Source organism: Pipra filicauda, unplaced genomic scaffold (genome assembly GCF_003945595.2).
Source record: "Pipra filicauda isolate LSUMZ 115617 unplaced genomic scaffold, ASM394559v2 scaffold35_size7292922_pilon, whole genome shotgun sequence".
Taxonomy (NCBI): Eukaryota; Metazoa; Chordata; class Aves; order Passeriformes; family Pipridae; genus Pipra; species Pipra filicauda.
Window position 1 is genome coordinate 3,273,016 of NW_024104487.1, and position 17,269 is coordinate 3,290,284.

General features: G+C 39.5%; 1 protein-coding gene across 1 annotated transcript in view; it reads right to left on the reverse strand.

The window, feature by feature from the left end:
• Positions 1-17,269, reverse strand: part of DOCK8 (dedicator of cytokinesis 8) — an 87,902-nt gene that overhangs the window by 66,841 nt on the left and 3,792 nt on the right. Inside the window, exon 2 of the mRNA XM_027709739.2 lies at positions 1,076-1,178. Within this exon, the coding sequence (XP_027565540.1) occupies positions 1,076-1,178 (103 nt within the window). The remainder of the gene's footprint in view (positions 1-1,075; positions 1,179-17,269) is intronic.

Sequence of the window (17,269 nt, forward strand, 5' to 3'; positions counted from 1 at the left end):
CAGTTGACTCAATTATATCTATGCCAATCAGGGCATTTCTCACTTAACATGATTCCTCTACAGCACTGAAGAACAGCCAGCGTGCTGTCCCTGCTGCTAGCCCTGCAAACGGTGTATTAAGTCAAGATAATTGAGCCTCCACCTTTCTTTTTTCTCTCTGTGTGGGTTTTGGCAAGGGTACAGATAATTTTCTTCACAGTAAATATTATGGGGCTGTGTTTTGGATTTATGCTGAAAACAGTTTGATAACACAGTGATGTTTTCATTACTGCTGAACAGTGCTTACAAAGAGCCAAGACTTCTGCTCCTCACACCACTCTATCAGTGCAGAGATGTACAAGAAGCTGGTAGGGGACACAGCCGGGACAGTTGACCCCAACTGACCACAGGGATATTTCAGACCATATGGAATTGTGCTCAGTATATAAAACCGGGGAAAGAAAGAGGAAGGGGGGAATGTTCAGAACGATAGCATTTGTCTTCCCAAGTCACCATTATGCATGCTGGAGCCCTGCTCTCCTGGAGATGGCTAAACACCTGCCTGCCTGTGGGAAGTGGTGACTGAATTCCTTGTTTTGTTTTGCTTGTGCACAAGGCTTTTGCTTTACCTATTAAACTGTCTTTTCCTCAATCCATGAGTTTTCTCACTTTTACTCTTCCTATTCTCTCCCCAGTCGCACCAGGAGGAGAGCGGTGGTGTGAGTGAGAGGCTGTATTGGAGCTTACCTGCTGCCTGGCAACACAACCTCCCTTTGCAAATGACCTGTGATCACCACACAAAGCATTTATTTGATGAACCTGAATGTTTCCAACAAGGAAAGAATGTAATATACTCCAACTAATTAACTTTGATTTATAGTAATATACAAAAAGACTATCTATTTCAGGCTCCAAGGAGCATTCTCAGTTTTTTCAAATGCATAATTTCCTCAGCTCATCGGAGAGTACTTTTTACCAGTTTCAGACAGAAGATAGTGGAAAGCAAGACAACTTCAGAAAATCACTTTATTTATCCTAAAACCATCAAGCAATGTAGATGCCAAATCAGCATAAAGAAGATAAACGCAAAACTTACCAGATGAAGTGCAGAAAAGCCAGGGGTGCTTAAACTTCGTTGACAGAACTGTGTAAAGCCTGGTTGGAGAGTAAATTGCTTTCTTATTTCTGCAGAAGAGTGCCTTTAATTAAGCAGAGAAAAATCCTTGTAATTACAATTATTCCCATACAAATACCAAATGCCAGAGTTGAGTCAATTAGGTCTCCTGTCCCAGTGTTTAGAAGTGTATTTTGGTGATGGTCTAGACTCCTCTTGTCTTGTAGTTGATGCAAACTTTAAAAAAACATTTGCAGTTCTATATAATTAAGATTCTGTCACTGTTCCAACAGATTTCTATCACTATATTGCAACCCTCACAACTGGGAAAAGCTATGCAAGAAAGAACAACCTTGCCCTTAAGTGAAGTGCGACTGCAACCCGGATAGCAATACTTGCAAGATTCACTTCTGCAAAGCAGAAATACAGGATAATAAAGCAGAGGAAGGAAAATGAACATCACAGAGGCAAATATTTTAATTGATCAAGGGATAAAAACAAGACAAGACCACTCACTGAACAGTGTAAGCCCAGACTTAACGCTAATAATGCAGCTTGCTGTGAAAAGCCCAAGACAAACCAAAGTATGAATTTAAAAATCAGCCTACACTGTATCAGCTGAACACTTGAGGGAAAGTCTTCTTAAGTGTTAATTAACCAATCTCATTGGAAGCAGAAAGAGGCCAGTACAGAATTCTTCAGTAATCCCAGGTTGATGAAAATGTACCCAGTCTGAAAATTCAGTAATCAGAGTAGCTTGGTCAGTTTTCATGAAAACTAAAAAATTAATATTTATTTAGTTTAGAATAATCAGTTTAAGAATAATCAGATATGAAATGGTAAAACATCTACAATTTCACCATGAGTGTTCAGGATAAGACTTTTAACACAAAATGCAGTTAAGCAGATTTCAATTAAAAATAATAGGCTGCAGCCCACCAGGGCAGTCAAATGTGAGACAGGAACATAGAGAGGTAAAAAGACATTCCCTGTCATCATATGAGACTCTTCCAACTCTAGGAAGCATTAACAGACATCTTAGAAGCACCAGATACCACTGGACAGTCTGCCTGCTTGGTCTGCACTTTCTCTCCTCTGTGGCCTCCTGATTCCTATGACTCATGTACCTATTCTGTGACACTTACTACTGCTTTTCTTAGCAAGCATGACAAAAATCTAAACTTGGCCCAATGCATTTCTGCTCATGTTAAGAGACAGGCACTTTACAGAAGGTATTGTATTAAAGGTATTAGAGGTATTAGGCCTGACTGAGAAAACAAAAGTTGCATAAATGAGAGTAGTTCCCTGTAGGCCAAAAGACCATGCCAGGTGTGAGTGGGACATCGCTCCAACCTGAAGGCAGAAGTAATTGCAGACAGAATAAAGCCAGAGTTACAAAGAGAAGAGGTCCATTTGGAAGAGAATTTTCTACTCATCACTGACATACCAAAAATAAAAATGGGATTTTTTTAAAGGATATTCAATAATTATATAAGCAACAAGCCATGTAGGGAAAGTAACAAATTCTGTGCACTCCTTATATTATCTTTGACCTATTAAAAAAAACCCAAACCAAACCAAACCAACCTGCTTGTATATTAGGGGTACTGTTACTCATTTTTCCACTGCAAATAATCTCTGATAATGAATGTATGTACAAAACTCAAATTATTCAAAATTATTAATTTACTGCAAACAGAGTCAGTTTCTACCTTGTGTAGAAGTATCTGTTACTGATGAAAATAACAGATGTACTAGCAGATGTTGGTTTAATGTATGTAAAAAAGTCTATTGCAGAAGTTGCTGCTGTAAACAATTATATAAGTCATCCCTGAATTACACCAGATATGGGGTCATCAGACCCTTTGAAGAGAAAACTGTATGAATTTTCAACTACACAAGAGGAAGCACAAATATGGATGAAGTGCCAAATTTGCTGTCTGGTAAAAGCTTGTGCAAGGCCAGCTAATTGAGAGCAATTTCTCAGAAGCACTGACATCAGTTCCACTGTCTCACCAGTAGAAATAACCTGCAAACTAAATCAGTCCAATGGACAACAAATTTTGTAATCTATAATGGTGACTTTCAGATAAGAATAGTTCAGTTGATTGATTTCATAGTTTTCCTGTGACTGAAGGAAGAAAGGGAGAAGAAATACAGTAAGAATAACAGCAAAATACACTAAGAAGACAGTAAAATTTGTTTGAACCAATTCAGAAATGATTGGCTAGATCTGCTAGGATTATACAACTGAAAGACACAGCTGCTAAAAGACACTAAACCACAAGCACAAGTTAGGTACACTGACATGGAGAAAAGGTGGGTGTAACAGCCAGAGACAAGCATAGAAACTGAAAAACTTGAGAAGTGAGGTGTAAACAGAGGCCCTTCTGGATGGTTCTTTGATAATGCCAGAGTGGTTGTTGTCTGTGACATGCCTGTTTTCTGACCAAGCAACTACCTTAGACACTGTCCCTTGTACCTTCAGGAAAATGGTGGTTCATATTAACCTAGTGCATGTCATGCCCTAGCTTTTGTGGAGGCTGCAGTCCATCTATGCCATGGCTATACTTTTACCCTCCTTGTCTGTACAGCAGCCCTGTCTGATTCTGAGGAGAGCTTTACAGTCACCCTTAGCTGCAACAAGGTCTATTTATGTGCTAAAAAGCCATAAGAAAAGAAGGCAATAAGAAATGAAGGCAAGTCATTGAAAAATCTGAGAAAAACCCTGTGGTTTCCATCCACAGCAAGGGGAGCATGAAATTGCACTAAACATTAAAATGTACATCACCTTAGACATGCCTGTTTATCAATAGTCTGATGATGAAGTGCATGGTGTGCAACTAGAAAATGTGGACTGTAGAAAACTATGGTCCAAAAAGTTTGGCAATTATTGGTGTATTGTTGGCAATTATTAGGAGATGATGAACAGCCAATATGGATTTATCAAAGGGCAGTCACATAAAGCCAATCTAATGCTTTTCTGTGATAGTTTGACTGGTTCAGTAAGGCTCTTGATACTGTCCCTCATGACATTCCTATAAGCAAAGTAAAGAGATAGTGGCTAGATGGAATCATCACAGCTGGTTCCAGAACTGGTTAATAAAACATATTCAAGGCATAGCCATCAACAGTTCGAAAGAAGATTACGAGGAAATTTTACTGTGAGAAGCAAGTGAATTTTTCCTCAGTCTAGTTCCAGTACATACTTTATTTTACAACATGGATGATGATTTAGATAACACAGGACTAAAAGCTGGGCATCACATCACACTAAAATACTCTCTAAAGTATTGTAGAAACAGTCTGAAATCAGCACAGCTAATTCAATAACAATAAATGTAAAGCCCTAAACTTAAGAAGGAAAAAAAATCAAATGCAGAAATATAGAAAGGAGAATTAACTGTCTAAAAAAATAGCATGCCATTTACTGGGAAGTATATGGGGATACTTACTAACAAAGTACCACAAGGATGAAAAAGTGATCTTATTTCTGTTAATTTAAGCCAATGAGACAGTGCTTAGGCTGATTTACACTCCTATAACACCGCAGAGTGAGGTACAATAAAATCTAAAAGGCTTCAAAAGACCGCAGTCAGAATGCTAAAACTTTGGGAAGGATGACCCACGAGGAGACTGAAAAACCAGATGTGTCATAAAACAGATGATGGGAGACAGCAGTTGCCCTTGACTATGTGAAAGGTAGCAAGGTGTAAAGAAAACAGTGAGTAATTCATATCCATGGAGAGAAAAAGTAATGTGCTTAAATTGAAGCAAGAAAGTGCTAATAAGTTACTAGGAAAAAAGTTCCTACTGCAACAGGAAGGAACTGGCTGATGTTGATGCCAAGCCATTTTCCATCATATTTGAAAAGTCATGGTGGTCCGGTGAAGTCCCAGCTATCTGGAAAAAGGGAAACATTGCTCTCTTTTTTTAAAAAGGGGAGAAAGGAAGATCTGGGGAACTGCACACTGGCAAGCCTCATCTCTGTGCCCAGGAAGATCATGGAGTAGATCCTCATGAAAGCAATGTTAAGGCACATACAAGACAAGGAGGTGATCCAGGGCTGCCAACATAGCTTTACTAAGGGCAAACTGTACCTAGCCAATCTGGCAGCCTTCTATGATGGAGTGTCTGCAATGGTCCACAACTAAAGAGCTATGGATGGCATATACCTTTGTTTGTGTAAGGCCTTCGATGTGGTCCCACATGACATCTTATCTCCAAATTGGAGAGACATGGCTATGACAGATACACTATCCAGTGGATAAGAAATTGGTTGGAGGGACATTGCCAAAGAGTTGCAGTCGACAGCTGTTGTGAAGCCTCCAGGTGGAGGCGAGTGAGGAGTGGTGTCTTTCAGGGCTCAGACTGGTTCTCTTCAATATATTCATCAAGACATCAACAGGAGGTTTGCAGATAACATGAAGCTTTGTGGTGAAGTTTACACAACAAAAGGAAGGGATGCCATCCAGATGGACCCAGACAAGCTTGAGAAGTGGGCCCACAAGAACCCCATGAAGTTCAACAAATCCAAGTGCAAAGTGCTGCCCTTGGGTCAGGACAATTCCAGTCACAAGTACAAACTGATAGAAGAACTCACTGAGAGCAGTCCTATAGAGAAAGAATTGGGGATTCTCATGGATGAAAACCTGGACATGAGCTGGCAATGTGTGTTCACGGCCCAGAATGCCAACCACATCCTGGGCTGCATCAAAAGGTAAATGGTCAGCAAGTTGAGGGAGGGGATTTTGTCTCTACTATGCCCTTGTGAGACCTGCCTATACTACTGCATCCAGGTCTGGGGTCCTTAGTACAATAAAGACATGGATCTGTTGAAGCAGGTCCAAAGGAGGGCAATGGAGGTGATCAGAGGGCTGGAGCACCTCTCCAGCCAAAGACAGATTGAGAAAGCTGGCATTGTTCAGCCTGAAGAAATCTCTGGGGAGACCTCATTGTGGCCTTTCAGTACCTAAAGGAAGCACGTTTAAAGAAGGGAGAGCAACTTTTCACACAGGCAAATCATGGCTAGGCTTTGTGAACGAAGATTTAGGAAGGCTCTATCCACATTTGTTACAGGCACGCTGGTGGCTTATGAGGCCAATATGAGATAGACATATCCGATTGCAACACAGGCAAATAGTGATAGGACAAAGGGGGAACAGTTTGAAACCGACAGAGGAGACATATAGATTAGATGTTAGGAAGAAATTCTTTACTGTGAAGATGGGGATGCACTGGACAGGCTGCCCAGAGAAGTTGTGGATGCCCCCATCCCTGGAAGTGTTCAAGGCCAGATTGGATGGGGCTCTGAGCAACCTGATCTAGTTGGTGGTATCCCTGCAATGAAGGGGAGGGTTGGATCTAGATGATCTTTATGGTACTTTCCAGCCCAAACAATTCTGTGATACTAAGTAACCAAGTAAGTAGCTAAGTAAGAATGCACAGTGACAAGAGCACAGTGGCGTAAATCACGTCTCTGAACTACCTGGAGCAACTGCAACCCTTTCTAAGACCAGCAACGGGACTCAGCAGTGTCAATAGCTCTACAGACCACCTATACTGACAGCTGTCCCTTTTCACTAGCTGAAACTAAAAAGGTGTAGATTTGGTGAAGATTTTTTCACAAAGGTCATTGCTGAATTCACAGTTCATCACCATTCACATGGCATGTTGAAAAATAGTGTAAGCCTGTAGAAAGATGGGAGATGATAGCAACCTATGGATCTTCTGGAGGTTTTAGGTCCTTGGCTGAACCATGGTGTTGGAGCAAAATAACATCAACTGGAATTCATTGTTCCACTCTATGGTGTCATGACCCTACCTGAATGATGATGACATACTTCTCTGATGCAAATATTGAAAAAGTTGGAACTCACCAGACTTCCTGATCCACCCAAAAAAACTCAATCAGCCAAAACAAAACCCAAAACCAAAACTGGTGCTGCTTAATCCAAATTTCACCAGTGTCTGTCCCACAGGTAGATGTAAAACTTCAGTAACTGCTAACAAAAAGTTGAAACAGAGTCTGTATTTCACAAATACTCTCCAATGCAAAGTGTAGAGTTTGCATAATATATTAAAACAACAGTATAACCAAAATAACAGACTACACCTGGAGGTACTTAAAATTAAATTCATCTTGTAGGTCAAATTCTGGGATGTTTCTCAGGGTAGAGCTCATTGAAGGATTGGGAATTTGGAGATTTGGGTTATTAGTTGGGCCTAGATGAGGTATCAGGAAAGGAAAATAAAACAACCATTTATTTTCTCCCTTTAACACATGTTAGATCTGTGGCTGAATATTGCTGGTTCTATAATTAAAATTATATAAATGCTTATAATGCAAAAGCCGGTTCTGCAGTTTCATTGAAATTCTGCTCAATGATATAGGTCTTTGAAATATGTAGTTTAAAAGCAGGCACAATGGGTATTTTGTTAATATATATATATAATATGAAAATTTAAACAGAGAGCAGCAATTTAGAAATAAAAGAGAAAAAGAACAGCTTTAAAGATCACCTATTAACTGCAAATCACAAACTTCATAAGAAAAAAAACATGCCTATTGGATGAAATTCTCCAAAGTTACTTACTATTAGAAGAGAAGCAGGAAGTGTAATCCTTAACAACCTTACAATCCCTTCCAGCAGACTGAGGAACAGTGAGTTGTCTTCTGCAAAAGCTGCATACACAATTAGACAGCAAGAAAAGATGGAAAAAAAACGAATAAAAAGAGAGTACAAGAACTATCCCCAAAGATGGAGAAACATTCACATTTAAATGTACACAGATGGTGGAATCATAAAGCAAAATAGTGAAAACTTTTACTTAGCAGGTAAAATATTCAGTCTTGGCTACCCTGAGGAACAATCCCTTTCATCTGACACTGACACACAAAATTCATAACTAACTTTTGGTTTTTTTCTGACCCTAGGATGAAACTGCTCCAGTTACAGCTGAAAACAAGCAACTAAAAAAGCTCTGGAAGAGAAAAATACAACAATTACCTACTGCTCTCCTTCACTCCCACATGCAAACACACACAAAGTTTTGGGCAATGATCCAGATCTTTAACTAGCAAATATGGGAATGTTGTTTAGAAGTCCTTTTCTTACCGCTAGTGGAACTGCCTGTTTTTCTTGTAAGTTGCTAATTAGTCCTTAAAGCACCAGAGCTCTGCTTTGTTAGTCACTGTTTATAGCAGTGGTCGATCTGAACTCGCTGCTGTTTCCTTGATGGCTCCAGTAGGCTGTACGACCTCAGGCACACACCTACTTCGGGGTCTACCACATTAAGACTGTATCAGCTAAAGCAATAAAGATCCTATTTGAGATGGCTGAAATTTAACAACAATCTTCCTACAAGAAATGGTGCGGGAACAAAGAAAGAAATCTAGAAGAAGAAATCGTTGAGTTCATCATGCTGTCAACAACTTGCTATAAAGTAAAATGGGCAAGAGGTCAATTTTTATTTTTGTCCCAGGTCATGTACGACATTTATTAAGTGACTGGTTTTCTATGCCTTTCAGTTTTGCTGTTTCTCCCTCAGGAAGAGACATAAGCACACATAAAAATAATTTTTAAATCCTAGCTACACAGAGAAACTGAAGACTTATGATTTGGTACTGATGAACAATGCTTTTATGCACTTTTTATTCACTATATGGAAACTATGGAAAAGCTATTTGAGAAGACACTGTGTATGCATAGGTGACTGGTTGGCTGTTGCAATGAAAGTGGTTTTAGGTGTAATGTTTCATATGATAGTTTAGTGGTACCTCTGGAAATCAGAGAGTATAAATCAATCTTATTTGTCATCCTATTACAGACTTAAACTGATATGCAATACAAACTTTCTAATTAATATCTCACATGTGCTAATTAACCGTCCTAATAGAAGATAAATGTGTGAAAACATCAGAATTCTTTTGTTGTCCCCACTGCCTTAATATCTATCAGCATACAGCAATATGTACGCAAATTTTTCATTCTGAAGGGATTAACCTCAGTTTATCTGAGAATCATTTTCTGTGGTTGGTCAGAACACTCTCTGCTTGAAGTACTAAAGCTCATATTAGTGCCTCATTATTTTCTTTCAACCAAGATGTCTGAAGAAAGGCTTTCTAACAAATGTGCCACTAAAGTCTCTAGATGATTCTCCATGTTTATATTCCATTGCAAAACTTTGCTTTCTTTCCCCCCTCCTTTTTTTTCCTCTTCCCCTTGTTCCTTGCTAAACTGTTTAAAAGTCTTCCAAAAGCTTAGATTCTCTGCAACAACGATAATGGCAATTTCAAAACCATCACTGAATACATGTGCCATCCTCCTTTTATACTGTGCTTTGAAAGTAATAGTTTAAAAAAACAGTTTGCTCTTTTAGATTTTTGTTTTGTCTGCATTATGCCACCAATTCACAACATGGTGATTACTAAATAAGTGTAAGGACTTATCTTCCAGCTCACATGTATTATCTGAGCTTCAAAGGGCTTCACTAAGAAAATGCTACTGTAATGCTGATAATTTTGTAAAACCCATAAAAAGTTTAATAGTTCTTGTGCCTTATTTCCATAAGAAACAACTATTAATAAGTGAAAAAAGCCTTCATTAATAACAACAATAAAAAATACCAAAATAAAGACCATGTAACTGTTATTCTAAGGAAATTTTTCTTTTTGTTCCTATAAGACTGTTTTTATTTTTTTTTATCAAGGTTAAGGTTGGTATTTTTATCAATCAAAAAAAAGTCTATTTTGTCTCTTTCATGGCTGTCAACTTCAAAGATATTCACAATAAATTTACAAATGGGTCTTTAATACTGAGTACTTGAAGAGCCAGAGGAGGAGATAATGCAAATGGGACAGAAGTAGAAAACTAATTTCTGTTAATATTTGGCCCCTCATTTCCTAAGAACACAAATTTGCGGAGCTTCAGTGTGACCTTTCTGTGAAGGGAAATCCATGAGGGTTGTTTTCTTTTTTTTTTCCAGTTACTTCTTAGAATAACATTTTTTTTTTTATTAAGAGATGTAAGTTTAACTAGCAAAAGTAGAATCATTTACTAAGGCATTATACCTGAAGAAAAATTAGCCCAATTGCTAGTATGTGAAGATATACTGCTATTTTCTAGTAACCACAGTCTGTTGGGTCAAGGGTTGGATTTGATGATTTTGGAGGTCTTTTCCAACCCAACTGATTCTATGATTTTATGATTCTAGAACAGGGAATTTTGATTCAACTTCAGTGAGAGCCTGAGCAATAACTAAGACACGTTTGAAAGCTGGATCTTTTGCTCACACTTTTAAAAATAAGAATGTCTAAAGAATCTGGCATATGCTAACAATTATGTTGTTAAAAAGAATGTATTTTTGTATCTGCTGGCTATCACTACAATGACAAATATTTCATAGAAATTATATTACATACCCTCAAAAACATATTTGAATGATGTAAAACATTTTACATCTTAAGTTATAAACTGAATTTCACTTAATGATTTATCTGGAAAATTTCAAGCATGGAGAAAAGCTACATTTTACTAAATCTTATAAACATGAGGTTTTGGTTCTATACTGATTGTAAAGCTCAGATCATGTGACAACTGAAATAATATGTGCTCTTACCTAATCCAGTTTGCTTGACTTTGGGGAAAAATACTAATATTAAGTCCAGGTGTGCTTACTCCCTTATAAGAAGTCTCCAGGCCATTATTACTGAAGCTCAGAAAACTGTGATTCATCATATGCAAGTATTATTCTACAAAAGTCATGAGGGAAAAGTATTGTGGACTTTTTGCATGAACTTGGCCCAAAAGCTGATCTAGGCCTGGATCAGTCCAGAAATTACAAAAATTATTTTTCTGTAACTGAATTCATGATGGCAAGCATTTAGTGTAATTATGTTATCAGTAAGCACTTTCACAGGCTATCCTTTTTTTTACTGCTACAGACCACTGTATAGTCTGGTGTGTGTTTTTCAAATCAAATTTTAAAAAAATCAAGTCAGAACAGAAAAAAAGGACAACTATACTGACCTATGCTCATGAACTGTAATTTTTAATGACCCTAAAACCTGAAAATGGTAGAAGGTATAAAATACAACATTAAATATTTCTTTCTTGCTAGTTCTCCCTTCATAGTCAAAAATGGAAACTGTTTGGAACGACAAATAAGAAATATGTCCACAGAACCTGGTGGACATAAAAATGGTTCTCATTTGCATCTACATTTTCCTTTGGTACAGGTTTCATATGCCAAAAAAAAAAAAAAAAAGAACTTCACAATCTTAAATTGTGAAGTAACCTTTACCATGTACATAGATATCTGAAGTCTAGGAGGAACATAATGTCTTATAAAATGATTTTAGAATGCAGCTTTTCTGCTCAGAGCCTAAAGTCTTTTTCCTGCTCACCAACCATCTTCCTTAGCAAAAGTAAAAATCTTATTACTCTAATCATGTATCAGGTCTGATTCCAGTGATTGCACAGATATGCAAGTACTACAGAACACCAATCTTTAACAACTGTAATAGAAAATAGATGGTTATATTTTGAACACTATGTAAGTACTCAGTATGCAGTCAGAGAGCTTCCTAGATGTCAGTGACATCTGTCTCACTTGTAACAGCAGTATTCTGCTTGCATGACCAACTGTTCTCTAAAGACTGTTTCTACAGCTGCCTACCAGCCGATAAAGTGTACACTTGTATTATGGAGCCTATCTTTCCTGCACTTGTAATTTTTCACAGATATGGCTGGGTGGGCCTCTGTTTGTCTTCAACTCGTTATTTAAAAATGTGACTACTATCACCTTGATTGTGTGGCAGGCAGACTCCAGAAAGGGTAATCATAAATTTGGGGTAAGCAATACAAACCAAAAGTAAGTCACTGTGAATAACCAAAGGCACTAGTATCCTCTGAAAAGTAATTAAGAGGGCATTTTCTTGCTGTTTCTTTTCTACTTCCTAAAAGTTAGTCGTATTTTAGGCAGGAAGTGTTACAATCTTTTGCAGAGTGTGCCAAAGGAAAGGTCTGTGCATTAAATCTTCATGATGGACACTACAGTGTCAAATGTAGTAGGAGCATCTTGGATAACCTTATCTTTGAAAAATGAGGAGATACAGGAATCTCTAACAACAGTATGAAGTAATAATCTATGGCATAATCTTGATATATGATATTGCTTTCTTCTTCAGCTTACTCCTGTAACTGATTTACAATCCACTCTGCTAGAGAAGGAAGCAATGTTCACAGAGTTTCCAGTCAGAATTAGAAGTAAGGACAGTCTTGCACAGACTAACATGGCTTTGCACATTATCTGCTTTTCTTCTTATTATTTTTGTGCTTGTGTAAAACATGACAGCTTGCAACCCGAGCCTAGGCCGCAAGAAATATTGCAGCAGTGTTCCTCCTTTCATGTAATTGTCTCTCTTGTGGTTTCTAGACACATTCAAAGCTCATATGGCCTACAGCATAGCTTGCTCTCAGGTACCATTCAACAGGCTGTGAGGATGCAGACAGGCTTTGATATAGCTGATCTGAACTGCAATAATTACCAATGCCAGAATGTGAGATGCAAATCAGCTGATACTGGTTTCAATTATACACAGTGACCAGCGAATGTATATTGCATAAATTTGTCGTTTGCTCAAAACATGGAAAACATATTTAGAAGTGTTGCACTGACATAGATTTAATCTAATTTGACTGCTCACTGGAAACACTCTAGCAAAGACAAATGAACTATCTCTAGGGCTAACAAAAAGATAATCTCAGAGGCATTAAGAAGTCTCCTCTATTAACATTAGAGCTATTTAGAATAGATTGGATCCATCCCTAGCGTGCTTTAATATTCTTGACTTTGTGGTAGATTTAGAAAGTTGTTATTTTTGCAGTTTACATCCCTCCCTTGAAGTGGAGGAGTACCTGTAAAAATGTCCAAAAAGATGAGAGACAGGTTAATAAGAGCCATTTGAGACTTTTAATGGCTATTTAGTCATTCACATGTAGTGAGCACTTATAAACTGATACAGCAGGGATGAAAACATGGTATGAAGTCCTCCTTATGTCTTCTGCTCACTCAAATTGTCTTGATTCCAAACAGAGGTGGGAGGGACAGTAAAGCATCCATTTGCAGAGGCATCAGTGGGGATTGGCCTTTATGAGTAGCATACGAAGGAGCAGGGCTCCCTGTCTTCTCTCCCTTCTCTACACCTGCTTTAGAGCCAGGTACAATCTATTCCTTTGCTCAATACAAATCCAGAAGACACCAAAACAGTGATGCCGTAACAAGCTAGGACAAAACAGCTTGAAGTAAGCCAGGAAGACAGGAGTAACTTTTTCTGCAAAGGACATTGGGTCCTTCATTTGTCTAAAGGAATCATATTTAAAGCTGGTGAAGTATGAGCTGCATGAGCAGACAATGAGTTGGACTGAAAACTTCACGAAGAGCTGGTGATCATTAGTGATGATCAGTGGCATGAAGTGTAGCTGGAGGCCATTAAATAGCAGTAAACCTCAGGGGTCAATAGTGGGTCCAATCGTGATTAACATCTTCATTAATGATCTGGATGATGGGGCAGAGTGTACCCTCAAAAAGTTTGCTGATGACACAGAAATGGGAGGAGAGGTTGATGCACCACGGGGTCATGCTGCCATTCAGAGGGACCTCAAAGGGCTAGAGAAATGGACTGATGGAAACTTTGCAAAGTTCAACAAGTGCAAAGCCCTGCACCAGGACCATCCCCATGCACCAATATATGATGGAGGGCACCCAGCTGGAAAGCCACTTTGCAGGAAAGGACCCAGAGGTCCTAGAGGACCATGACCACATTGGTCCTAGGAGACCACAACTTCATCGAAGTTGAGCATGAGCCAGCAAAGTGCCATGGTGGCAAAGAAGCCAAATGTTATCCTGGGGTGCAGCAGGCAGAGTACTGACAGCAGGTTCAAGGAGATGATCCCCGCCCTCTGCTCAGTGCTGCTGAGACATGCCTAGGTTCTGTGTCCAAGTCTGGACTCCTTAGTACAAGAGAGACATGGATGTGCTGGACAGAGGCTGGTCAAGGGTGATGAAGGTGATGAAGGGACCACAGCATCTCTCCAGCGGGGAATGGCTGAGAGAGCTGGGACTGTTCAGCCTAGAGAAGGCTCAGCTCAGGGGGGATCTTATCAATATATACAAATATCTGAGGGGGCAGAGTAAAGAAGACAGAGCCAGGCTCTTCTCAGTGGCTCCCAGTGACAGCACCAGAGGCAATGGGCACAACCTGAGACGTGGGAGGTTCCATCTGAAACATTTTTTCCCATGAGGGTGACTGAGCCCTGGCAAAAGTTGTCCATAGAAACTGTGGAGTCTGACTCCTTGGAGGTCTTCTAAGCCAACTGGATGTGGTCATAGGCAGCCAGCTCTAAGTGACCCTGCTTGAGCAGAGGGCTGGACAAGAAGATAACCTCCAGAGATCCCTTCCAACCTCAACTATTATATGAATCTGTGCAAGAAATAAGCAGATACTTTGGTCAGTTTATAATCTATCCCTATAAACCAGAAATGGAAAATACGCACTCTGGCAATTGGAAAGAAACACATGCTAAACTCAGCTGAAAAACTGGATAAAATTGAATATAAAAGCTAATGAAAGGTGAAGAAAATTATAGTGATATTCCTGTATACTCCAATATTTCTATAGCCAAATTAAAAGATTCTCAAACAAATGGGACAAATAGTACTGGATTCCCCTAGTGACCTTCTACAGTGGATTGACATGGGAAGAGCAACTGATGTACCCACCTGAATTTCTGTATGATCCCCCATAACTTTCTTATCTCTAAATTGAAGAGACATGTATTTGATCGATGGAGTCTTAGCAGTAGAAAGAACTCGCTTGACAGCTTCATCTGCAGTGAATGGTTCAATGTCCAAACGGAAACCAGTAATGAGTGGTGTTCCTCAAGGGTAAGTACAGGGAGCAATATTAATTAATATCTTCATTAATGACAGATACTGGGACTGCACCATCGACTTGCCTGCAGATGTTCTGGTTACAGGGGCCTGGACCAGTTTATCACTATGTGGGTATAACCAAAACTGCGTATTCTACACCCTCTATGTCATTTCTGATGGACTGTTAATAATGGATCATTTGCAGCAGCTGCCCAGGGCACACCTGACAGCTCAAGCTACAAGCTGGGTATTAAAGAACTCTGCAAGGAGTGTTTCTTTGTTTCACACTAATGACTCAACTGCGATAACTCCCTCTGGAGAGGCGTTAGCACCTTCACACTCAGCCTGAGGGGTCATCTCTGCTAATGGGCACTACTGGACTGGCATAATAGGCAGCTGTAACGACCTAGACCATCAGACTCCAAAAATATCCCATGACTCACAGAGTTAAATCACCCATTGTGAAACTCCCCCCTCTGGGGGAGGAACTGGGTATTCCCACCTGAACCTGAGCAGATATAATCTTGGGGGTTTGGGACTTCTAGTACCACTCGTCAGATCCAGAGGAGGATCAGAACTCCAACAGGACTGCGACTGCCACTCTCAACAAGATTGTGATCATTACTTCAACAGAACTGTGACCATCATCTGGACCAAGAGGTTTCTCTTCCTTTTACTTCACACCCAGGGAGGCCACGTGGTGCTGAGCACAGGGGTTGACAAACACCGTTCTGTTCTTATCCCACAGTGCGGGGTTATACCTCTGTCTTTGTGGGTTAATACCAGTTTTATTCTGTATCACTGTATTTTTTGTAATCTTTTTAGTAAATTGTAACTCTGACTTGTAATCTCTCTTGAGTTGTGTTAATTACTCCTACTGGTTTACTTTTCAACCGGCACATCAAGCTGAGTGCAGCAGCTGACTCACATGATGGAAGAGATACTGCCCAGAGAGAGGGACCCTGACAGACTTGAGAAGCGGGTTCATGTGAACCTAGTGAAGTTCAACAATGCCAATTGCAAGGCACCGAACAGGGTCAGGTCAACCCCCAAGACATGTACAGACAGGCAACGAATGGATTGAGAGCAGTTATCCAGAGAAGAAAGTGAGGGTACTGGTGAACGAAAAGCTGGACATGACCTGGCCCTGTGCACTCACAGCCTGTAAAGCCAACAGCATCCTGGGTTGCATCAAAAGCAGTGTGGGCAGCAGGCAGAGGGAGGGGATTCTGCCCCTCTACTTTGTTCTTGTAAGATCCCACCTGGAGTGCTGCATCCAGCTTTGGGGTCCCCAGAACAGCAAAGGAAATTGACCTGGTAAAGTGAGTCCAGAGGAGAGCTGGAGCACCCCTCCTGTGAAGAGGGGCTGAGAGACCTGGGGTTGTTCAGCCTGGAAAAGTGAAGGCTCTGGGAAGACCCAATAGCAGCCTTCCAGAATCTAAAGGGAACCTACAGGAAATACGGGGAGGGGCTTTTTACATGGGCCTGTAGTGATAGCACAAGGAGGAAAGGCTTTAAAGTGAAAGCGGGTAGGTTTAGGTTAGATACTAAGAAGAAATGCTTTACTGTGAGGGTGAGTAGGCACTTGAACAAGTGGCCCAGAGAAGTTGTGATGCCCTAGGCTTGTTGGGGCTTTGAACAATCAGATTAATGAAAGATGTCCCTTACAATAGCAAAGGGTTTGGAACTACGTGATCATTGAAGGTCCCTTCCAACCCAAGCCTTTTTAGGGTTCTGAGATGTAAACCTGATCTTTATATCCCATGCACATGAACTTCATGTAATTCTCCAAAAGATTTAAAAAACTAATCTCATTTATTTTTGTGGAAGTCTAAGAAAAATGCCCATTTACTATAAACTATTACTAACAGATTGCTATACCTAACATATGAAACGTACATCTTACTTTTTTCTCTTTAATCTGTTACATTTAATATTTGTACCAAATACAAATCCACTACTATTCCACACATGTATGTGTGTGTACTAGATTTTTATACTTGCTACATAAATTTATTACATGTACAAAAGACTGAGGTTCTCTCTGCAGCTTATTTAATATATGTAAAGTTTGAACAGAAAAAATAATTAACAGAAATAGCTTGGTGTATACAATGGAGTCTGGACAATGCTTATAAGTAATTCACATTTTATTATATCCATATAACCAGGGTTTTACTGAAATTCAAGCAAAATATGCTGGCCTTAGCCCTGTAAAGGGGTTGCACTGAACAGAAA